Genomic DNA, 26,187 nt, shown 5'->3' on the forward strand with positions numbered 1-26,187 from the left:
AAGATCTCTCTTGTGTTCAATTTACATATTACAATAGAGATGTGAGCTAAAATCTTTTGGTTTAATGTACAAAAGGAATCCAATGTTGTCCACTAGCAGCTTTGAACTTGGCAAGAAAGGTTCTAAAGACTTTAAGTGCAGTAACAACAATACAGGATACAAAATGAGTATAAAGACTTTTCGCCAAGGTATATAAACATTTGAAAACGAATGGTGCCTGCTCCACAGGGCAGACAACTAACAAATTAACAAAATGTCACTGACCAATGTTCCAGGGAAGGAGGAGCATCACCCTCTGTAACAGTTCTTATAAAATGGACTAAGAATATCTGTATCATAGAATTTGTACTGATCAGAAGAAAAGGTCTGAAGAGAAACAGTAGGCAAGGAAATGAACAATCAAAAAAAATGACATAGTAATATAAAATATTTCCATCACTATTTAAATGCCAAATTAATCAAGCAATAGTACAAAAAAAATCCAAAACAAAACAAAAAACCAAAAACCAAAGCTCTTCTGTTTAAAATAACAGCACTGTTTTTGATTATTTTCGAAGATTTTTTTTTTTTTTTATGAACACATTATATACTTGTTTCTTTCATACAGAACAATGTGTCCATTTGGTCTGTCACTTCAGTGAAGCTGATAAACAACCAACCCATCATGTCTCACCTTTGATACATTTTAACCCTTTTCTCCCCTTTTGTTTGCTACTCTGGTGCCTTCTCATCTCAAGTTAAATACTTTTCTTCCTTTTCTTTATACAGTGCAGAATATATGGGCTTAGGATACGGAGATTTTCCTCTACTCCAGTTCACTCTCTGGTTCTGAGTTCAGTGGTGTGCAGTAGTTTGGCTTGTCTGAAGGCACGTACCCAGGGAGACACAAACACTTGTACGACCCTTCCGTGTTAATGCATTTGGCATTCTTGCAGAGGGACATCCTATTGTTCAGCTCGTTGCACTCATTCACATCTGCAAAAAAGGAGACATCAAAAGACACATGTACTTAAGTCTGGTGTGAAATTATTAGTCATTTAGTTCCAGCATTGTCAGGACTAGAACAATCTGCACAAATGCCCCGAGAACTTTATTTTCAGTACAGATTGGGTGGAATTAAGCTTGGTCAAAAGCTCTAACAGATGAATTGGGAAGAGGTGGAAGTTATCATAGGAAATCAATAGGGCCCTAAACTGTTAGAACACCAAGTCCAAATTTAGCCTAGCTGCACAACAAAATTAAGCAACCACTTACAGGTGTTTATCTGATGACTGAAAAGTGATATTAAGAAAGAAGCTCGAAGTTCTTAGCATAACATCTGCACTTTACCAGTTGAATACTTTAGGAACTGTTGGTGTTGTCAGCTGAATAGTTGTGAAGAGCAAACTACCTGCACTCAACATCACACAGCTTTGGCCTGACAAACACAGCAGCTACATCTTTTCTAACTAAGGAGGCCAGCTTGCCATAAACTCGTGAAGATTACAAGGCACAAAGGCAGCTTCCCATCATAGAGCTAGGAGATTTCAGCTATGTGTCCTGAAGCATAATGGTAAACAAGGTTAGTGCAGACCTTAAACTGAAATAATCACACCATTTGTAGTAGGTTTCTACACTGAGGAGTGGTTGTTTTGCTTCATCTTCTCACTGACCATTTGCTGTTCCCATGTTTAGTTGTTTTAATTGAAGATATAGATGCCTTGGTTAGTAAACATGCAGATTTACTAGTTTGAGAGTGAGAGAAACAGTTGAGTCTGTTGACTGTTGAAATCTGTGAAAATCAGGGGACAAACTTCACCAGCTGGTTATCTGCATATTTAGGCAACCACTGTGAATCCACTCTAAAAATCCATGCCCAAAATCACTGTTCTGCTCTGGATCCAGCTCCATCGTCCTAGCTTACTAAAGCCTTTGAAAAACATTTGGTCTGTACATTAAAGTTTTGATACAAGTTTAAGCTTCATACACAAACATGCGTCAGTTCACTTCTACTCTCTTAACTGAACATAGCTGTAATGACCAAGACAGTGAGGAACACCAAGACATTTTTGTGACAATAATTACTGGCCTTTGCAGCAAATAAAACAAAGCTTAGATCTTTAATACAATTCAGGTGATCATCCCTAACCCCTTTGTTCCAGGCCTCCTAAGGTCAAATGACTGAGTTAACTAACAGACTACCAGGAGGTAACAGGTGATATAACAGGTGATATGTCATCCTCACCAACACAAGTCATTTTGGCCATGTCCAGGTGATAACCATCAAAGCAGTCACAGGTGTAGCCTTCCTGGACTCTTACACATCGGCCATTTTCACATCCATTGAGAATACCACATTCCTCTGCCTGTAGCTCCTCAAAGCTGTTCAGGAAACCTGGGAGGAGTAAGAATTGCAAACAAGTAGGTTACAAAGCTATTGAATCAATATACCCAAATATACAGTAAGAGTCTGAAATTCTTTCAGAAGTTTACTGGAATGTGACCTGACTTTGCAGAAAATAGGTCAGCTTTAGCAGAGCTGCACCATCTGGAGTTTTAAATGGACCAGAAAAGTGCTGTGATAAGTTTCAAGATGAAAACTGAATAACTTGGTTAACTAAAGTTTTATTTTGTGTTAAAAATCTGTGACTTTTTTTTTTTTTTTTGGTAGAATGGAAACTCCATTATTTCATTGTTTATTTTTTAAAGGGTAAGTCAGTGTTTTTTAAATAGCACCTTTTATTTCAATTGTTATGTGTATCAGCCTTTAAGGAAACAAGTGGTCATGCAATTTGGGATAAAAGTTTCTTAAAACAGGATTGTAGAAAAATAAGGTGTGTGTGTGTGTTTGTGTGTGTGTGTAGAGGGTAAGAGATGCATTATAATTTATCCAGAAGAAAACATATTAAAAAAAATAAATCCCAGCTGCCATAAGGAAAATAAGAAGAAATCAGAGACTGCTTTCCTGTTGTGGTTTTTTGTTAACAGCCTTTTGGCTTGTGCTTCAGTGACTGGTGCCAGCACAAATACCTATAATCTACCAATTCCTCCTTGTCATAATTCTAGATGGTAAGCAGTCAAAACTCAAGGAGTAATTTTTTTTTCACCTCTTACACAAAGAATTGTCTTTGTATTCAGTGGTTTGTATAATGCTTTTTGTGGTCCCTGCCTTAGGGTTTTTGTGACAGGTATGCTTTTATATATAAGGAAGGATTTATGCTTCCAAAATTAATTTACATTTTTACATGTTCAGAGATTGTTTCTAGGACTGAACTGCTCCTGTAAGCCCTAAGGTTTTTTCACTAGCTTTCTGCTCATGGAGCAGTGATGTAACAGGACTGCAGATGGCAGCCCATCACATCAAACAGACCTCTGTGGAAAAAGCTGAGAGTGTTTGAGTCATAAGTTTAATAGCACAATGAATATATAGAGGGGAAATTGGAACTGGAGTGGAATAGAGCAGGATATATCTCCCCATCTGTCCTGTAACAGGTAGTGGCTCCACCAACAAGCCAACAATTTATTGAAAAACTGTTTACTGATTCATATTACAATAGCTGTGATACATATATTTGCTAAGCTACCTAGGAATATGAATTTCTCCCTTCCTTACTTTTTTTTTCCCTCTTGTCTTTTCTTATTTACTCCATCTTGTTTGGTCCTTGAGGCCCTCTTTTTCACTGACCTGCTTTTGCCTTTTCTACTCTGCCCTTTCCCTATCTTCCTCCATTTAACTTCCATACCACCATTTCCACTCCCCCTCTCTTTGACTACAAATATTGTTCCTATCCTGGATTTTCTAGCATGGTGGGCTTCTTAGTAAGGATCAAGCTGGTCAGTAATATGCTGAGTAGATTCTGAAGACACTGAACACATAATGTGAAGTAAGTACTTGCTGACAGATGTCACATCTCAAGAACATATATAATACACAGGATTTATACAAGGATGTACATTCAATAGGGAGCACTGCAGTCTTTTTCATGAGCCTTGTAAATCACACCCCAGTGCAACAGTATTGAGGATATTGAGCACTGTCATGATGTAGGCAATCAAGTTTCATTACTTGCTCAAGTCCTCTGGCAGAGCTTGCAGAGAGCTCAGGAGAGACCTTTTCCAGTTTAGAAAATAGTGCCAAGAAAGGGAAAGGCATCCCCCCCAAATGCTAAATAATAAATATTTTTTTTTTAAAAAAAGACGTAATTTATTAGACATATAGCTTATATGTATGCATATATGCATGTGCATGAACATATGTACACACATATATATGTATTTTTTCTCTCCCTCTGTCATAAATACAGAATGTTCTAATTTTAACTAGCTAAAACTAAAATATATATCACTCACAGCAAGTTCTACTTCACAAAATATACTCTAGTTCAAAACAGCTCGATGGGACCTGTATTGTAATTCTGAGGTATGTTTTTGCTTCTGTAGAAACTGATTGCACAATGGCAAATACTACACTGAAGTACACGGCCCTGACACGGGATGGGATGTATTGCTGTATTCCTCATATAGCCTGCAGCAGGATTGTGATTTTGAAGTCTCTGATGCCCTAAACAGGATGCCCCATCTGATTCAGATGTGATAGGATGGGAACAAGAGCCATGAACTCTTAAGCCTCTGTCCCTAAGAGGCTGGAACCAGATGATCTTTAAAGTCCCTTCCCCCACTGAAGCCATTCTATGAAGTGGGCTCACCTGTGGATTCAAAACTTTCCAGAATTTATTATACTTATTTACCACTGAATTATATACCTTGTTTATACCTCGCAAAATGCTTCTTTCTGGATTAACTGTACATTAACACTGCTTACCTAGTCATTGTTCTGGGTTTTTTGTTGTGTGATCAGCAGCTTTCAGCTGTGTGACATTTCAGGTACACATCACCACTTGGTAATGTTGGCTGAGAGCACAGTAGCAACTTGCAGGCCATATATACGTAAAGCACGAGAAGTCACCAGCTCCTTCTCATCCTTCCACTTTTCTTATCTAAAACTGTGATAAAATATTCTGGACCTGTACAGGGTGCCTGATTTTGAGGAAGATGCTGAAATCTAAGCATTTCTCTCCTGCAAATTTTAAGAGTGAGCTGGACCTGACCCAACATAAAGAACCCTGATATTCCTCAAGTACAAGTGAGATGCTGTGCACAATCCCTCAACACCCTGTTTGGCAGGCCATAGCATCCAGCCTAAAGTCCATACATATATGTATTCTCTGATCACACTGTGCTGTACATTTTCTCTGTTGAGCAAGAATGACTTGCATGCTCTTATTTCACCCATACAAGTTCTGCTGGGAAATCATGGAAAGATGAAGAGTTTTGTTGTTTTGGTTTTTTTTCCTTTTAAATTAAACACACTCTGGAGAAATCCGTCCCATGCTCCAAAGGAAAATCAATTTGTGAGAAGGAAAATTGGCAAGCCTGTTGACCTTGAGCTATAAAACTGTTGGTAAACACAAATTTAGTACACTTGGCACAATCCATTTCACTAGATTAAAAATTAATTGTACTCTGATCCCAACTGGGCTCTCATACAAACCTGGCTCTTGAACTGGAACACCTGACTGAAAGCTAGTGTCATAGGAATAACTAAAGCATAAATGCACCACACTACCAGAAGCAAAGAGAAGAATGAAACTGGCTACAGGGAAAAAAACTGAAGTAAAAATCTCATTTCAAGTCTTTCACATAAGGGAGAATCTCGCTTACGGTCTTCAACAAAGTATGGATTGGTTTCTGGGGTGTAGTGCTCCTCGAAGTCAACTAAAGCATCCTGTCCATATGGCCGCCGAGATCCTGGAACAGGAATGTTGCACAGCTGGGCGTAATCCTCTGAGGGGGGAAAGAAAATAAGATATAAAAGTAAACACACTTGTAACACAGGCTGCATTACATTAGTCCCAGTGAGCTGTGGTTCATATTTGCTGGAAATAAACTTATCTTCCTAGAAACACCATAAATCTGCAGAAAAGAAATTTCCAGAAAGCATTCTCTCTTCAAGAAGGATGTCATTAAAATGTTAATGAGCCAAATGTATACTATTAAGTCATAATAGGGATAACACCAGGGATATATTTGGGTCAATAACTGTACAAAAAGTTATAGGTCAGGTTCTTCTGCTCTGCATGGGAAGCAAGAGCTGAGGGATGCTGTGTATGCCACTGCTAATGCACTTCCATCCAGGGCTATCTCTGTTTATACTCCTCATTCTGTGGAACAAAGGTTATCCCAGACCATCATGGCTGCTAGCAGAAGCCTCCCCAAAGGAAGTAAACTGGGACAGGTACAGCCAATATTTATGGCACATTTCAGCCAACCTGCAGAAATCAGAGTGAAAATTACTTCTAAAATAGCCCACACTTATCTACTAACTGTATCTTCAACCCACAGGCTTGAAAGTGTGAGTGCTGTTCAAAGTCTCCTTGGCTGTGAACCTCAAGGAGCATGGGGAAACAGGAGAAATAGTTACATCTGATTTTGTGCCTCTGTAAAAGCTAGACTACACAAGTTGAGACCAAAGCAATCCCTCATTTGAGGTGTCAGAGTCCATGTTTGAAATGCTTATGCAGAGTTTGAGTCTTTTATATATCAAACAAAAATTGTGTAAACTCTGATTCTATTACCCTTTACTAAAAGACACACAATACAATTTATTTGAAAACAGAAATATTGTTAAAACACAGCAGCCAGGTGCTCCCTTACTGTTGATACAGTCTATTTAGCATCTGGTTCTGTGAAAACTGCCTGGTGTTCTGAGAATCGGGCAGAGAAAGGACGGGAAAGAAAAACCACCAAAAGACAGGGAGGAAAAAAAGCCCTAAGCAGATACAAAATCCAAGAATTGCAGATGGTTGCAGAGCCAGAAACCTCATGCTGTGTAGAACTGTCCCAGACAGCAAATAGTTGAATAAGTCCAGACTGCCTCTAGACAGTACAAAGCACAGCCCTACTTGCTGTCCAGCACTGTAATTTTATTTTTACAGGTAGTATCTCCTCCACCTGGAATGATTTTACTTTCTACTGAAAAACCCAAAGTGTTCAAAAAGTCTGTTTGAATTCTGTGGTCAACAACTTGGCCCTTGGAGAGCACATGATGGAGCAGCACAGGCAAAGCTTGTGTGTGCACACCCAGAGCTGCCATAGCTGCCAGGCCAAGTCTGCAGCAAGAGCTCCCCAGAGAACTTACAAATCACTGTAAATCCCACCATATTCTGCTGCAAGAGCAAAGTGGTTTGCTTTGAGGCATGTTCTCCAGAATATATTTATATACAGTAATAATATTCAAACACCACTTTCCTCTCCCAGAGAACAAAGTACACTGCCCAAGAGCAACATCCCAGGGCACAGGAAACAAAGCCATCATGGCAAAATAAACCACATATAGCAAAAGTTGCTTACATCCCTGACTGCACAGCTTCCCACTGAGATACTAAGCACAGTTTTAAGAGTTGCAATAGGACCAGAACCACCCCATTCTTTCTTTCTTTCTCACATCTAACCCCAGATTAATATCCATGCGTGGGGACAGGTTGTCATCTCAGAGTGACCCCTTCATTCGTATGTACACACAGGAAAGCTATGCAGAGTAGTAAAAGCACTTTCTCATAGATGCCCACAAATGTTCTTGGCAAAGGAAATCTGTGTTCTACCACAAAATACTAAGTCATCTGGCTGGTGTGGAGGAAACCACCACGTAAAAACAGCCAGTGAAAGGCAAAGGGACAAGACAAGCAACTCTCAAAGATCACTGTTTCTTCCACATGAATGTGATCTGATGGGAAGGACTGAGCAGAAGCTGGACACTGGCTTCCCAGATTACTCAGTGCTAATTTTGCCATTAGTGATACTGGTCATATAAACAATGTTTTAGCTCAGAAATAAGCAGTTGGAACTTTTGAAAATCCATAGAGCTGGAGCTCTCATGTACATGAGAATCGCGTAATTTGACAATTGTGCAAGACTATTTTATATTGCATATTTGCCAATGTTATTTAACGTCAAAGAAGAATAGGATAGAACAAGTTACAGCAATGACACTTGCTCTTGTCTTAAATGTTTCCCCTTTCTATGTTACGTTCCTACAGTTCAAATTTAAAATAATGTATTTTGGGTCACTGTCATGAGTGCTGGTCACAGTTTTCCAGGGGAGGGAACTAAATGAACAGAGTACTATAAGATTTGTGGGTGAAAGCATCACTGTTGCACAGAAACTCATAGGCAAGTATTCAAATGGGAGAACAGCATGACATGGCCCTAGGGAGATGACAACAGAAGTCTGAGATCAAGAAGGTAGTAAGGGGTCAGAGACTAAGAGAGAATGTGTAATTACCCCTGAGTGACAGAAACATTTTAGCTGTCACAAAAATTAATGCTCACTTTGAAAAGAACATTTCAAGTAAAGCTGAAATAAAATATTCTATAATTCACAATGATGAAGAAACTTTTTTTCTATATGAGTTTGTTTTTTCTACTCACTCATCTCTTGGCTGTGATCAGGGACAATACAACTACAGTTCAAGAGGGAAAAAAACCCTTTGTTTTTAATATAGTTTAGTCTACACTGGTCCATGTGTTTCTAAGTTTTACTCATAACTTGCAAATGAAGCATAGAGACAGTTTGTTGTACAACTTAGGGTGGCTATTATAAAAAGAAGCTGATGTATGCTTCCAAAAATGTAAGGGATATTTTTAAAGTCAGATATTAAAGTCAGATATTGTATATTAAACAAGTGTTAGGGGATTGCATCTAGACACACATGTGTACTGGCACAGATCTTAGCTGTAATTGGTAATGAAAGCTCAGCTGACAGAGACAACACAATATAAATTGGATGGACTGACTGGCTTTTAGGTGCTTGTAAGCAATGTTAGCTGTGCAAACGTGCATCTAATTTGCACATATAGTTGTAACTGAGCAAGCCCTTGTGAGCCTTACTTGTACCCAGAGGCCTAAAAGTCCTAATGTCAGAAACAATATTCCATATTTCATGTATTTAAAGCTAAATATTATATAAAAAGCTTTTCCTGACACAACCATGAAACAACTACACCACAGCCAGTCCAGTTCCTGGACTGAAAGAAAGCTTTATTTCTGTTCCAGCTCCTCAGAATTGTCACCATCACAACACAAAAGAAGCCAAGACTAAGAAACTAAACCAGATCCTTCAAATTATTTAAAAATGCAACAGTTTCACCAAAGGTTCTGGACATCAGTCTGAATTGGTTAAGTTTATGCTCTCAGGAGATCACATCATATGTGAACCAAAGCTAAAGGTATTTCTGCTCTATATTTAGATGTGCTATTTGACAATTCTGATAAACTTCATTGCTGTTGCTCATGGATAGAGGCTCAAGCTTGCAGTGAACAGCATTCATATGTCTCCAACAACTTAAGAAAAAGGTAAGGGTATCAGTCTTAAAGGTTATTTTTCACTAGTTAAGAAGGATGTTCATATCCTCTCATGGACACCCTCTGAATGAAATCCCTGTAAAAGATTCACAGTGGATGTAAAACTCTTGCTGAACTGAAATAATACCAAATTGATTGTCTCAAAACCATCTGGTAGTGACCTTTTGTTCCTGTACTAATGCTGCTCAAGTTTCCTAAAATGATCTTCCCTCTCCTTCTGCTCCAAGTAGATAGTTAAAAGTTGTAGTAAAAGTCAGGATAAAAGTTGTATAAAAGTCAGGTTTCTGACATAATTTTGCCCATGGCTTTCTGATTCCTTGCTGATTTCCATGTACACTTGGAATGTGAGGTTCTGTGAGGAAGAACCTTCAGCCAAAGCTACTCTGCATGTCTCTCCTAACCTTCAGGAAAAGCACCAAAATGCTTCATCAACAGAAATTAAATCTGCCAAGAATCTGCACAACCGAACACAAGAATCTGAACATTCAAGACCCAATCACTGCAATATTTTAAGCCCAGAGGATATAATCCATTTGACCAGAGCCCTTACCACAAAGGAAGGAGGCACAATGCCATCCTAAATGGAAAGACGAGCAATGATCTATAGAAATTAATTCAGTGCCTGCCTGCTGATCTTGACCATCCCAAAAGAGGACAGATGAAAACTCATCCTTTACACACATTGGTTTTCCCTGTACTTCCAGATCTTCATGAGTGACATTAGCCAGAGCTTAAAAGGAACACTATGTTCCCATAATATGGAAGCTCAGCCCAGAAGTAACTCATAATGTTTACAAAGGATACACAGAGTTCCTTTGCAACAGAAATGCAATCCAAACCATCTGTTCTGCCAGAAATGGGCAGAACTCAACTCAATGTAGGCATCTCTGAGGGTCTGCATCTGAATTAGTTGTTCATTGTCCATTTTAATCCATGGAAAGACATAACCACTTCCAGGACAGCATCTCATTGTAAAGCACATGTCTAAAACATTTCAGGGGAATATATTGCTCAGAGTGGTGATTTATCTTTCCTGATGGAGGGAAAAACTGGCAGGACTAGCACTGATGAGGGTTTCCTGTATAAAAAAAAAACAACACAGTATGAACTTGTGCAAGAGAAATCCTACATTATACAACACCCCAGGTGATTCACATTACCCACTACTCTCAGTGTTCTCCTAGCATGGGCTTTGCAAATGCTATGGTGGAGATAAAGAGAAACTTCAAATACAATATGAGCAGCAGTTCTTTATGTGACTTCTAACCCCACAGAACATCTGAAACATCTGCTGACTGGAGATCTACCATTCTCTTTTGTGCAGATCTTCTAAACACAAAGCAGTTCCATAAAACCCCACAAAGTAATAGAATTTAAAGAAAGTATTTCTAAGGGTACACAAAGAAGCAGGTTGATAAACTGAATGCTGGTTCCTTTTACAGTTGCCTAAGAATGTGTTCATGACATTATCATCATATACACACCACCAAAAAGTCTGAGTTACAGATGTAGTAACATACCCCCCATTCTCAATAGTTACTGAAACATCTGCTAAAGCTGCTGAGTCCAGACCTACTTCACCCTGGCTTTTTGTAGGAAAGCTTCTCCAGGCAGCCAGCTGCAGAAGAGAAAGTACCCCGCTTAACTGACTGACATCTCTGGTTCAGGGGCTCCTAACACCACTTTACCAGCATCTTAAGGAGTTACTGAAGCAAAGGTGGTACTGCATTGCAATAGCCTCAAAACTATCATTTTGCAAATACAAAAATAGGTTGTCCGTGTAAATTAAATGTTGACCCCAGCACACCACATTACTCAACATTTTCTAGCTGTTAGTTCTATCTCCTCTCTTCAAATTTCCTGTAACAATACACCTTGGCTAAAATCCATTCTAGTCCCGTAAGGGTCTCACAGGAGCTCCTGGAGTCTCAGAACATTTATAGTTCAGGTCCTACAAGTACAAGTTAACTTGAGGTGCATATGGCTTTATTTTAGATTTCAGATTTTTTCAGTCTGGGCCTGTTGCTGTTTTCTGCCATGGAGGCTTTGACCCAGCTGCTAAACCTAATGGTGCCTGTCCTGCTACCAGTTACCAGACCATGGACCCTGGATGGAGAGAGTTGGGCACTAACAGCAAGTTGACCAAGGAAGCAGAATTTCGAAAGGCAGATCATCCAACATGTATTTTTTTGGGTGGAAGCAACGAAGGAAGGATGTTTTGCTGTTCTTTTCTAAATCAAAAAGTATCCAATTTTCTGATTTTCCTCAACTTGTCAGTTTCTACAGATTGCCAGTAACAAACCTCAGGTAACACAGATGTTTTTTAAGAATAATTACTAAACTGTTACTACTGTTCTTTGGGCAAATACAGATTAACATGGTGAGCTCAGAAAGAATAAATTTTGGTATTGGATGAAATCTGTGAAAGACTTTATCCACAATATGATGATATCATAAGGTAATAATCTAATTGAAAACAACGTCTTTACATCCCTTGTTTGCATGAATCAGATGTACTCATCCACAGCACTGCAGCCCACGTTTACAGTATTTTGATCGGGACTTTGAACTAATATTTTGAGTCTGTTCCTCAATGTTGTAATCAAAATACTTATCAGTCTTACTGTTGTTAAGATGTTGTTGTTGATATTTGTTGTGATATCAACAAACACTACTTATTTTTGCCTCACTCTCTGAATGTTTGGAGTATTTCAGAGGATTTTTTTTTAAATTAGGTACTGATTAGTAATTTTTAGAGACAGTAGCAACCACATAAGTTCTGTTTTCAGGCTGATTTAAGATTATTTTTGCTTAATATGGATAAATTCTTACAAAAGTGCTGTATCTTCCCACTGGTTTTATGCTGGATCCTACTTGAAAAGGATATTTAAATCTTGCAATGAAAAATGGAAGCACTTTAAAGACAAGTTGGGTTACAAATGCTAGAGGTTATTTTTAATAAAGCATAATATATTTAGAAGGGACTTACAAAATTATAATTTATGGTGGTACACCTGTATTTCCCTCTTTTTAAGGGTGGTGACTAGATCTTCAAATGCAATGGGACTATAAACAAGGTCAAAGAAACCACTGATCTGTACTATGATCCAAACCATTTCACGGTGAAAGTCTTGTAGTGATAATGCTTTTCACATTGCCAGGTCTTCTTTAACATGTGTTACAAATCTTCAGAAAGCCCCTAAATGGGGAAATAAGCAAACACCTTCAGTAGTAAACCCAGCCAACACAATACCTAAGTATTTAAAAATGGAGAAATTCCAGGCTTCCCAGCCAGGACCTGAACCTGTGACCTGATGGCCTGGAGGTGTGAAAGTACTCTCTTGAGCCAATGATATCACTTTAAGTGCTACAGACTGAAGACATGTCAAATGAATCATTTATTCAGTTCAGTCAGCTTTAAATTTTTCTTGGTAAACGTTCCTGAACACAGAGAAAGGCTTCCAGGTTTCTGTGTGGGTGAGACATGTATAAGGACAAATGAGCACATACCATCTCCACTAAGAAATGAGAGCTTGTACGTTTGTTCTGACATCATAAACATTCAATGTGCTTTTATTTTAAACTATATTCCAATCTATAAGGATAATTTAAAGTATTTGGGATCAAAGTATGCCTCAGTTTCAGTTAAAGCAGGTACTACTCAATGCAAATGAAACATTGCATAAAAGTTATCTTGTGTCTGGAGGCAGAAAGATTTTATTACCCAACATAATGCTCTTCAGCTTTGACTAAGGATCACCCAACTGATTGTTTAGGATGTTATCCATTAGGAATCTCCATGTAATTTTTTAAATTAATTTTTCAATTTTCTTCATAGAGCTAGGGGGGATTTGCACCCCACTGTCAGCACAGGATTGAGCCTCCAGAATCCTGTGTTCCTAATGACCAAAATGCATATAATGTTTTCAGACTGAAATGGTTCAATATTTTTTTAACTCGCATCAGCACTTTTGTTTAAATTAAAAGCTTCTGGGAAGCCTCCATTATTGTGCTCTAGAGGAGAGTCTTAGAATTTGCAGACTTTGTTCTGCAAACTATGTTTGGAATTTTTCATCTTCCCTTGTGAGGCAGGTTCTCTTTGCCTGACCGTGTTGGTGGTCCCTCTCTCTTTTCAGATTTATCTTGCTTTGAATGTAACTAGCTAGAAATCTCCAGAAGTAAATCTTGTACTTAATTTAACTCTCTCTATCAGAAACAGCTTTTCTTTGCTCTCTCAGGATTGCATGCTTGCATGACACAGATGGGTCACTCGCACCATGTGATGAACTTTGTACAAAGAAAAACTTCTTTAATCTTGTCAATCTTTCCACTTGAGGAGTTCCAGGTCATAGCAACAATTCTCACTATTAGCTGTTGCCCTGTATTTGTCTTACATTTCTTTCCATTGCATTTGTTATTCTAGCAGGTATAGCAATTTGATGTCCCCACATAAGATTTGTTCTGACAAAGACACTTCAGAGATTTCCATCTTTTATAAATCAAGCTGCTGTCATGCCCTGTTTTTCTTCTTCAGTCTCGTCCCAGGGTAAGCATCAGCCAGCAGTTACTCTAGCCAACATCATCAAAATCAGATTTTTTTTTTTCAATTGCTGCATTTCCAAATCAAACTCAAACAAGTAAAGATATCTAAGAACAGGTTCAGGGACCTTGCAAGTAAATTGTGAAAGCATACAAGCCAAGCAGACAGAAACAACCACATCAATGCTTCACTGAGGTTCTTTGTGTAGTTTTTAAATTCCTGGGATTTTGCTACAAGTAAAACATGCATTGCTTTGGCCACAACATTACCATTAGAGTAAAGCAGGCCCAAGTAAAAATCCAGGAAAGCTCACAACAAAATGCTTTACCAGTGCAAGATGGTGTTCCTACATGGAAAGATATGTCATTGAAAGACACATTCATGGTAAGAAAGCTGCATCCAAACTAGATCTTGGAACAGTTTTGGTTTTTTTTGGTGGGGGGGAGAAGAAGTTAGTATCATACCAGACTGTGTATACCAGGGATGATGTATCTCAGGTATAGCATGACATATACCTATGCTGCTTCCACTGACCCCTTCTCCAGTCCACAGAAATAAATCTGTGTGTAAATGACATTTCTCTGTATCCATTCAGCTTTTGTAGTCACCACAAGTAGCACCTTCTACCTGAAATACCATAAAGGAGTATCTGATTTCCAAATGCATAAACAAAATATAGTCCTTAAAAAAATACAACAGCCAGCTTCTTTTTAAACACTAAATTATATTCCCTGGAAATTCTTCAGTCCTTACTGGTAACCTATTTCCCTTAATTTGAGGAGCTACGGTTTTTCTGTTCTTTCTTACGTTATTGGCTTGGATACAAATGCAAGGGATTAAAGTGATGAGGTATTTCAGATTTTGTTCCAAGGAGTGACGTGTGCGTCTCCTTACCCGACTCCTTCATCGGACACAGTGCGCACTGCATGCCCCAAGCTTCTCCATATAGGCAGCAGCACTCCGTGTACGTCGTCTGCTTCCCAACCAGTGGTCGACTGCAGACAAAATCGTCACTTAGGTGCTGCCAGCAAAGGTCCTGGTAGACCTCAGCTTCTTCAGTTTGTTCTGGTGGAGAAAACAGGATTAGGTTGTCATCATAAGCACAGTCATTTAAATAAGACACCAGTATGATGATAAATTTTATAAATTTAGATTAGAAAAATAACTCAGCTTTACAGACTTTGCTGAATACAAATTTAAGCTTAGAAGTCATGAACTTTTTAAGGCGCGTGAGGTGGCTCATCCCTTGAATATTCAGCTTTGGAAAAATCTTAAAAGGTTCCGAGTTGTCACATTAGGCCAATTTAAAAGCACATTGTATTGGGTACCCAAAAACCAAATCTTCCTAAATCACAGTCATTGCTGAATACTTAGCACAGATTCAGCTTCGCTCCCATGGAAGTTAACAAAGCTTGACAAAAACCAGCACTGGGAGAGAGGTGAATGTTTGGGGAACTCCATCCACACAATGGATCTTTGAAAGTTGTTATTTTACTTTTCTTATATTGCCGTCAATGGCATCTCAGAGAACTTTTACAGCTACAGCAGAGCTGAACAAAAATTTTACATGGGCTCTCTGGGAGACTGGACAAATACTTGGAAGAGAGAGTCCCATTAACTAAACAGACAAACTACATCAGTCTCAGGAAATCCCCTGAGCTGAAAATAGCTGGAGGCTGAGAGAGTGCTGGGGAGGGTGAAGAGAAGTATTGTTTATCTGCCCTCCTGGTCCCTAATCATCCACTTACAGCTATTGTTAGAGACAGAGCACTGCTGTGAACTACTGTCACATTCTTATGAACATTAACAAAAATCTGTATTTTTGTCAAGGCTGGAATATTTCAGAGGCATAATGGTTTTGACACAGATCTCAGAAGAAACCATTGCCAGTCCCAGCAAGCTCTGATCACTGCTGATCGGAAGGAGAGGAACTGTAAACTTAATCTTCCACTTGGAATGTAAATACCTCAGCACAATTGTTTTGTGAAGACATCTGCAAGGTTTTGATTTTGTTCCAACATGGAGTGAAAAATAAGTGTTGTCACAAACCAAGGTTCTGTTTTGTCTGTGCATATCCATTTAGTGGATTTTTACATTATGCATGGGTGAGTACAGAACTGAAACCTCGCCCAAGAGCAAAACTGAGTTCTGAAAGCGCAAAGGTGATCATAACTTAGATACCCATTTTACTAAGAGCTTGCCAGAACACGCAGTGAAAAGCAGCAGTGGGTCTCTGCAACCAACTCCAAATTCTGCTGGCAGCAAAGGAACCAGCCTGCCTCCTCTACCTCTGTGTGAGGGGGACATTGCCAGTAGCGATACAAGGCTTGAGTGCTTTGTGCTGGCTGAGATGATCATTGCTGTGTCAGCCCTAATGTCTCATGACAGAAGACCCTTTGGGTTCTTGCATTCTCTTCACATCCTAGATGAACCCAAAGGTCAATCCTGCTCTTGGTTTGTTTAACTGAAGATTGAACAATAGAAATGCTGTGGTTCTTTCACAGTTCCAGGCAACAGGGTGACCACATTACTCCTCAAAATATCAGCCTTACAATTTGGAGAGACTAAAGCAGGCATTCAGTCAGTATTCCCATTTCCTTTCACAGAAGCATCTCAGGAAAATTCACTGCAAGTTGCAGGAACCAGAGGACTGGATTTATGGCTATACAGTGCCAGCATTAAAACAAACCCATTGTAACAATTCTTTCGAAGACATGACTGGCATACACAAAGCTGTGCAGACTGCATAATGCTCTGGATTTCTGAGACGTTTCTAAGAATTTCATATTATCTGACATTGTTTTTTAAAATCAGTGTCTACTGAAATTGAAAGAACACACAAAAATGTTACTTTAACAGTGATGTTGAAGCCCACAGCTTGAAACTGTGAGCTCAATGTACCTTCAATATTAATCAACTGAAAGCACACGTACAAGTTTAGCTATTTCCTCCTATATCCTGTCATTCCTGTTTTTATTTCACTTTGGTAGAACTGAATCTTGAGACTTAGCCTGCAGCCAGACCCCAGCCTTACTGAGACAGCAAGCAGGCTGTGCCTCATTACCTACAAGGCTGGACAAGGCAGACGCAGAGCTGGTGAACTGGCTGAAGACTCCTCAGCCCGAGCCTAATCTCACAATACTTCCAGCAATGTCCTGTCTGTATAGGCAACGTGGAGCACTGTGGAGTCCTACATCACGATGCCTTCTGGAGCAACAGATGACGGTCCAAGCATTGCCTTCCAAAATCCTCCAGAAGAGCAGGCTCATCCAAGGATGACCCAGTCAAAGCTTAGAGTTTGGGTCTGTAGCCATGTCAGCACCACCTCGTAGAGGTGTACTCACTTCAGTAATATGTATAATGGATCATACCACTCGAATCTGCTGGTCTGATGCATCGCTTTTCTGTTGCGTCCAAAACCATTGGGTGTGTACAGAAACAGTTGTAAGATCCTTCTGTGTTAATGCACTGGCCATCAATACAGCTGTTTGGGTCCTGACATTCATCCGTGTCTTTAAAATGGAAGGAAATGTATCAAGGAGAGCCAGCACAAAGTATTCGCATTGTGTTAATCTATGTTTCTATTTTCCTATAACAGGAGCAGACTTCCCTGCATACCTTCTGTAAATTACCGCTAATACCCATTGCTGGCAAAAAAGTCCTGCCTGTGCCCATGGAGAAGGATGCTGACCTCTGATCCTCAAGTCTTGGAACTTAGGGAGGATAAGGAGGCTTGTTGGAGGGGCTGCAGTGCCAGGAATACCCTGCACCCAGTACAGCTGCCACTGCTTCCCACATCTGCCTCCCTTTAGGACAATACCAGTAGGCATTAGAGGTGGGCATACTCTTTGTGATTCTTCATGAGATTGTCAGAATAAAGGATCACCTCACCTAGCCATGGTAGTTATATTTCTTTGTTTGTCTTGGAAAGCAAAAGCTGAAATTTAGCTCAAAGGGAAGAGCAGACCACTTCAGATAAATTACATTTAATCACCTAGAATCCCACCCTTTGTGAAGAATAATCATAGAATCCCAAGGTAAAAGGCTCTCTTACTGCAGTTGCAAAAATTGCTTCCTTTCATTATGCTATTCTGCACATTATACATGGTTCTCTGCTTACAAAGGAAAAGCCAGGGTCACGGTCATGAGTAATTTTAGTTGAATACCAGAACCAAAGGAGTACAAGGTTGTGCAGGCTAAAATGGCCTTATCAATGACCTCAACTGTAATTTCACATTGCATATTAACTCCTTGTGGAAAATATCTGTCCTTGATAACAAAAACAAAAAAAAAAGAGTCTGCATTAATTTGATTTAATATAGTAAACCCAGAACACTTACCAAATGAGAAGTGAGCTTCAACATAGAGCCTTCCACTGCTCACCCCATATACAAGGAACAGAAGGACAAATTGTACTTTGGCAGAGTGAAGCAGCAGTGTGCATGTAAGGAGGGAGCCCCTCTCATCACTTTGTGCTGCCTGCACTAAGGCTGGCACAGCTCTTGACTATGCACTCAAAGGAGCACAGAAGGCTGTTCTGGAGACGCAAACTCCTGGGAGTAATTTGCTGAAAAAGGAGGCAAATAAAGCAAACCCTGCTCTACATGTCACAGCTATGTCATCCAGAATTGCTGCTCAGCCAAGCAGGAGGAAGGGAAATGACCCAATGCATCTTACAAAGCTGCTACAGGAGTTCAGAGGCCCAGTGTTTCTCCCCTTACTGGGAATGGCACAGTACTGATGGGAATCCTGCTGTAAGAGTCTGCTTGTTTTGCCCATCTGCATACCATTATAGTGACAAGACCACTTTAAATAAACTTACCAAAGCACTGGAGCTTAACAGGGTCATAGTATGTGCCTTGTTTGCAGTAGCACTCATAACCTGGCTGTGTATTCAAACAGAAGCCGTTTTTACAGATCTCTTGTCCAAAGAGTTGGCATTCATCAGCATCTGGGGAGAAAACATTAAAGTCTCTGTTACCATTCTTATTATGATGCCACGTAGACAAGCAAGATGGAATAAATCCTATCCACTTCTCTTTTCAAGCAAACTTCAGTTTAAACAGAAAATCCCATAGGAAAAAAAAAAGAAAAACAAACAAAAAACCAAATCCTCAGACAACTGGTGTGGAAGAGGCTACGTAGGCAGAATGAAAAAGGAAAAATTGGTGGACCATTATTTCCCCTTGTCAGAATTAAGTCCCATGGCACACAGAGACTAGAATAACCTGCAGTTTCCCTTTCATTCCTTTGGTATTACAATGTTCTTAACTCCAAGCAAAACAGAAGAACAATATGACCTGTATTTTCCCATATAATTTGCTTTACTGAAGGTATTCCCACCATGGACCTAATTTAAGCACACCATCTGGTTACCAGTCTAACTAAGCAGCTATGCTTATGGATGGACTCTGACTGCTCTTTTCTTTGCACAGAGTTTGGTGACTCTGCTGTGCATGGTAGGAAATCTTCTCATCTGCACTGCTCATGGCTTTGTTTCTCAAAGCACAGATTTAGTGCAGCCTTCCCCCTCACAGAACCAGCTGTGTCTGTGGCTGAACACAGGGTGGCAATCATTACAGAACTAGTGGTGGCTGACAAAGAGAATCTACCACACTTTCAAATGAGGCTAAATGTTTTCAGGGAGGTTTCATGGAAAATATATACCAGCTCATATATAGCTTTTCACAGTTGTACGCATTTTTCCCAGTCTTGTATTTATGTATTTGTTACTGTTGGAATTCTATTCACTTCCTTTTTTCCAGCCTACTTTTCATTTGCTAGATCTACTTAGTCTGCTAAAGCTAGGTTGGTAGTAAAAACAGCAATAAAAAGCACAACTTAAAGTAGATAATTCTTCTCTCAAGACCAATTGTTTTAATCCACTATCTTCTATATATTTACTCCCCATTTATTCTAGGGAAACACAGATTTTATCCCAAAGTTGTAATTTCCAGCTGTACTGTAGTTTTAAAGGTGAATCATTCAAATGCTTTTTTTTTTCCCAGAAGAACTGAAATATCTAGAAAACTATTTTTACATCCACTCTTCCAGCCACTAAGTGGTTACAAACATTAAATGTTTTGACTGTTTAGCAGAAAGAACAATGCAAAGGTTAATGAAAAAATGTCATGTTCACATCTGTCCCTTTCCTGTGGAACATGGATTTGGGTCTGGAGAAAAATGGGAAAGCCTGGAAGAAAAGCCAAGGAAGGGTAGTGGGCTATTCACTTCTGACAAATAATTCCAATAAGGAAACAGGAATTGCTCCTACCAGCAGAAGCTTGTGGACAAAAGCAACGGTAATATTTAAGTTAGTGTAACAGAGAAAGATCACAAAATCACATTACTAAAAGAGCACATTAGTAGAAGTTATTTATCTATTTAGTGATTGTCCTCTGTGCCATTCCTAACGTTTTACAACACAAATTTACTGAAAAGGGAAAAAGCCTTATTATGGCAGGGATTTGTGGAAGATATTGCCGCATGAACTATTTCCACATTTCAGTATTTATAGAAGCTAGAGATTATTATCAACCCTGAGGTAGCACAAAAACGCAGATTCTATCTGAGACGCATTTGGATATGCTGCACACACAGCAAGTTCCAAACCCTCATGGTGAATATATACAGAAACCTTGGATCTGTAAAGAAAAATAACACCCTTAAACAATCCCTGAACAAAAATACTTTCGGAGACTTTAAGATGAGCTCTGTGACAGTCTTAAAAATTATTAATATTGATGGCTACTTCTCAAGCCTGAAAACAAAATAAAATTGCTGATCTCACTTTTCCTCTTGGTGATGCCAGCTCCCTCCCACCCACATTCACCAACTTCTAGCACCCTGATTTCTTTACTCCCACTGGACTACCACCAGTAATTATTCCATGAAGTTCTGTAATGAAAACATTATTACTGAACTTTCCTTCTGTTTTTATATTCATTCTCCATTGCAAGCCAAATGTTCAACAGAGCTCTCTCTCTCTTCCAACTCCACATACATATATTTACAAATTTAAGCTGGCATTGTATTCCATATGTGATTGAGTGGTTTTGTGGTTAGTGGCCACAGCACCTATTCTCACAATATATAGCACTTAGTAGAAATTAAACCAGAATATTACAGAGACTGTGTAATTGACATTCTTAACAACTTGTAAAATGATGATTTTCAGTAATGTTTCATACTAAAAACTCTTTTTATCACCTAATAAAATTTGAATTAGTATGTTTACATTCCTGGCTCACATTTCTAGTCAATCAACTACCAGAACTTCTGAAACAATTAAACTTAACACAAGTCAGTACTGACCTTTGTAATTCTGAGCAAGAAGCCCGTAAGATGAATCTCCAGAGGGAATGAAACCTTTTCCTTCAGGACACAAATCAGTAAATTCAGCTGGGAGAGAAAGAAAACAAAAAAATTATGTTGTTAAGAAGAAGGTATTCATACATGTAGTGTTAGATGTATTTCAGGGTACTTTGAGATATCTGCCTTGTTTGCATCTATCAGGCAATCATACACACATTTAGTTTAATGGGAGATGTTAAATGCCATAGCCTAACTTTCCCCTGCTCTCAGTTTGCAGAGTTAGCTTTCACAAACCTCACTAGGGTGCCCGCAGCATCACAGAGCTCCAGGCAAACTCATTTCTCATACTCTTTGGAAGGAGAATGTGCTCCTTACTAGGTTTCATGGTGCACTGCAGTTATAACAATACCAGTAGCCAAATTATCTTAATTAAAGCTAGCATGGGCCTCTGAGCTACACTGCAAGCTGTAATCTAGGCATACTCCAACTGAGATACAAACCCCTGTCCACATTCTTCAGTCCTCATACAGGAAAAACACTAATTGACTGCAACAGGAGAACATGGTGTGCATTACAGAGAGAAATTATTTCAAGTGTCTTGGAGACTATACAGAATCAAAGAACCCTATCCAAGCAGAGAGGCCCCTTTTTCATTATGCATTTCATTTCAGTTTGACGATTCTAAGGTATAGTTAAAACAGGAATTAAAAGTGATGGTGCACTTCTGTGAAAAGTAATCTTTAGCATATAATCTCAAAAAGTTTAAGTATGTTCTCTCTTATTTGTTCTTTTATTTTTTTCCAGCTGGATTCTGAATTTCAGCCATCCCTGTTTATGTTTCAAGTACTTTTTTCAAAATTTGTGACAAGTATCACATGACTCTGTTTGTCTAATTTAATATTTAGAGGTTAAACAATGGTCTACATAAAACACTATTAACTGAATGGTTCAGTAAGTTGCAAAATGTAAAACTATTGCCATAATATATACTGTAAGCTGTAGTGCTGTAGAAACAGCATTATAAAGAATAGCTGCAGCCTCAAAAATGTTGCAACGGTTACCTTTGTTTTCCAGCTTGTGGGAAAAAATCTAACATGCTACCATAGCATCTGGAAAAAGTTTTTGTGAGAATCCATATTTGTTTAAAACCGGTTGGAGTTAACACTGTTAAGTATCAGGCTCTTTTTATCCCTAAGGCAACAGCAGAGAAGCCAATGGATTTACACCAGGTACGAATTATTATCACCGTTTCCTCTGCTCCTATGGATAAGTCACGACTAAGTACTACAGAATATAGGCTTTAATGAGCAAGCCTGCTCTAAAGGCAAAGCACACTCTGTTAACATAAACACAACACTTCAAAAGCTTGCAAAGGGACAAAAGACCTCCTCTTACCAGTGCCAATGACAGGGCATGGGAAGATTTCACAGTTATCACCCCAACCAGCACCCAAGGTACAGCAGCATTCTTGTTTGGTTACATTGGATGTAAGCACGTTGTCACAGAAATTAGCATCATTCAGATTGTAGTAGCACTCCTTCTTTCCATCTTCCTGTTGATCAGCCTCTATTGGCATTTCTAAGGCAGAAAAAAACCACACAAGATGACACATGAAATTAGTTGCTTTTCCAGGAGGTGAAAAGAGCAGAGAAGAAAATGGTTAAGAACAAATTTTGTTTTTTTAACAAAAAAAAAAATCTTGACAGAATTTTTTGACATTAGAAAGAATGAGGGAAGTTGATGCCTTTGCCCTGGCTTTTTCAGACCTATTCTCCAGCTTGACCATAAAAGGATTCCTCCAATTTGCACTTCTATCATTTTCAAGCAATGCAAAGAGTATATGCTCTCACATTCTGCTACTAACGGCCATGGCCAGCTTTTGACATGATGCTCTTCACATATGAATCCAAAAGCTCTTCACAGAGGTAAGCAAATATTACAACCTCCTATTTTCAGATAAAGGAGCTAACGCATGAACTCAAAAGATTCAGTTTTCAAAAGAATAAGCATTTACAGCCCCTTTTAATTTCACTGGGAAAAAAAACATATTCCACATTTGAATACAATGCCCTTTATGATTTTTGCAAAAGTAACTTACAGACTCCACGGCAAGCTGAGGAATATGACACAGATGTCAAGTTAACTGACTCTGTGCTTTACTTTAAAATAGGAATCCAGCCAAGAAGGCAGATTTATTGCCTTAAGCACTAAGTGGGTCTTCTCACAATATTTATAAGGACTGGAGGCAAAATAGTCTGTCCCATAGATCCAATAAATACCCTATTAGTATAAAGGTCAAAAACCTTTTGAAAGCAAGGCACTACTAAAGTACACCAAGAAGTGATTTTGAAAAGAAATACCTATTTAAAGCTTCTGTGTTTACAGAGCTCCATCTACCTAATATTTGACTTCACAAAAATTATCATCAAGGGCTCAGAAGTGGGAACTACCACATAAAATTGTTATTCACACTTGATCGATATGAAAAACTTTTCACAGGCCATCAGTAAAGAAACCAAATTCTAAAATTACACATGCTCACATTTATTAATCTAACCCAAAACTTCATTCAGAAATTTGAGATGGATAAATCTTGAGGTGACTAGCTCATTTCCTTTTTATCTAGGGAAATTCTTTATGCTTAGTACTTAGCAAATGTTTAACTCACAAAAAGCCTATTAAAATTATTTCATGTTGGCTGATTTTTCACTCTTTGAGATTTCATTAACTTCTAACCAGGCACAATAGGCCAAGCATGAGATTTCTCAAGAAACACAGCTCTTGAGGCAGGAATCAGAACCTCGATTGTATAGAACAACAGCGCATTTCAAGATGCTGCCGCAGCAAACATTGGTTTCAGAGTGGAGCAGGAAAACTGTAACAGAGCTGCTATCAGGGACATGGTGGGATGACACTATCAGATGAGATGACACAACTGGAGCACCACAAGGAAGGGCTGTAATCTCTTGAGGAGAGATAGGCAAGGAAAGAGAGGCAATGGGGTAGCCCTGTGTGTTAGGGAGTGCCTCAATTGTCTGGGGTTGAGCAATGATGACATTAGGGGTGAGTGTTTATGGGTAGAATCAAGGGAAAGGCCAACAAGGCAGGTATCCTGCTGGGAGCCTGTTGCAGACCACCCAGCCAGGATGGAGAGGCAGAAGAAGAAATATTCTCTAAGCGTTGGGATAAGTCTTGCCATCCCTGGCCCTGATTGCTGTGGCAGCCTTCAGCATACCAGATGTCTGCTAGGAATCCAACACAGCAAGAGATTCCTGGAGTGCATGGAAGAGAACTTCCTGACATATCTGGTGAGGAAGCCAACCAGGGAAGGTGCCCCATACGACTTGCTGTTTGTGAACAGAGAAAGACTGGTGGGTGATGTGATTATCAGAGGCTGTCTTGGGAAAAGCAGTCAGGGGATGATAGTGATTGTGATTCTTCAGAAGTCAGGAGGGGCGCCAGCAGATCTGCCACCTTGGACTTGCAGAGGACAGACTTTCACTGCTTTAGGAGACTGGTTGAGAGACTCCCTAAGTCTGTTCCCTAAGGCAGCAGTCTGGAAGGGCAAAAAAGTCCAGGAGGGCTGGATGTACTTTAGGAAGAAAATCTTAAAGGGGCAGGAGCAGGTCCTCCCTATGTGCTGAAAGATGGGGCGGGAGGGTAGATGGTCAGCCTGCCTGAACAGAGAGCTTTGGCTGGAACTTGGGAAAGAAAGTGAATCACCTTTGAAACAAGAGGCAAGTAGCTCGAGTGGGTTTTAAGATGCCACTTAAAAAGTGTTTGTGGGGTGGGAGCTTGAAGACAATGACGTCCAACAAATGCTGAAGGAATTAAATGAACTCCAGCTCTTCCTACTTCAATCCTATTATCACTGCCCACCCACGTTCCCCAAAGCAGATGGAGCAGGGGAACTTCACTGGGCATGCAAATACTAAATCCATTTGGAGAAAAGCAGATTTAAAAATGTCAGCATGGATTGTCTATTATTGCATTTCAATAGTATGAACATGTGTAATAGTTCTTTTGGTTTCTAATTAGACACAGACAATTGGATTTAGTTTAATTTTCATCAGAAAAGTGACTTCAGTTTTGGGAGGTTGAGGGGCTGGCAGACACCTCCATTCAAATTTAGTATAATGTTGCCACCTACAAGACTTTGCAGTTTTGCCAAAATAACTAAACTGTACATTAAAGGATACACCCAGCTGGCTGCTTATTTCAGCTTTGTTAATTTAGCCTGTGGTCAACCCTCATCTGATAATTACAATTTTCCATAAGGTGTTGAATTTCATTAATTGAGGTGGTTTTGTGGTATCAGCTGCCATCCAATAGGAACTATATTAAGACTATCATGCCACAGAAATGCAGCTGAATTAAATCTGCCATTCCAGGGTGAGAGAGCAGTACTTCAGTCACCAATTTATACATTTTCCTTGGCCATTTGCCATCTAACTGAATCAAAGCCAAATCTTCATCAGAAGAGAAAGCCTGGCTGTTTGTTTTCACGTTGTTTATCTGAGAAAGAACACCACAAGCTGCCCTGGGAAGGAGATAGTCTCATCATGTCCTTGTTTATTCCCATTTTACATATGATGTGTTGGTTTCTCCTCCCATTATCTGTCCAGCAGCTTAAATGGCTGTTGTTTACACAGCTGTAAGTGAGGGTTAGTCAAGAAGGCTTCATGAATGTTTGGAAAGCAAATGAGGCACAAACCTTTTTTTTTTTTTTTTTTTAAACCAAGACCAGTCTATGTCTACAAGCTTATAATTTCTCTGTCATAGATTATTAACCATTTAGTAAACAGGCTGTTTTTGAAAGTGATTTCACTAGGTATGTTGACAAAATATGACAGAAAATGAATACTTATTTTTTGCATCATTGTTGTTTCTAATTTTTTTTTTGTAAAATGTAAAATATCACTCTGAGGGATGC

At 39.2% G+C, this 26,187-nt stretch overlaps 1 protein-coding gene across 1 annotated transcript in view; it reads right to left on the minus strand.

The window, feature by feature from the left end:
* Positions 1 to 805: 805 nt before the first annotated feature.
* The window catches only part of LTBP1 (latent transforming growth factor beta binding protein 1), a 181,793-nt gene continuing 156,411 nt past the window's right edge, over positions 806 to 26,187 (minus strand). The window contains exons 26-33 of the mRNA XM_062490245.1: positions 22,650 to 22,832; positions 21,255 to 21,341; positions 18,763 to 18,891; positions 17,312 to 17,452; positions 14,835 to 15,005; positions 5,701 to 5,823; positions 2,225 to 2,374; positions 806 to 975 (exon numbers count right to left, since the gene is read on the minus strand). Of these exons, the coding sequence (XP_062346229.1) occupies positions 806 to 975; positions 2,225 to 2,374; positions 5,701 to 5,823; positions 14,835 to 15,005; positions 17,312 to 17,452; positions 18,763 to 18,891; positions 21,255 to 21,341; positions 22,650 to 22,832 (1,154 nt within the window). The remainder of the gene's footprint in view (positions 976 to 2,224; positions 2,375 to 5,700; positions 5,824 to 14,834; positions 15,006 to 17,311; positions 17,453 to 18,762; positions 18,892 to 21,254; positions 21,342 to 22,649; positions 22,833 to 26,187) is intronic.

This window comes from Cinclus cinclus, chromosome 3 (genome assembly GCF_963662255.1).
Source record: "Cinclus cinclus chromosome 3, bCinCin1.1, whole genome shotgun sequence".
Classification (NCBI taxonomy): Eukaryota; Metazoa; Chordata; class Aves; order Passeriformes; family Cinclidae; genus Cinclus; species Cinclus cinclus.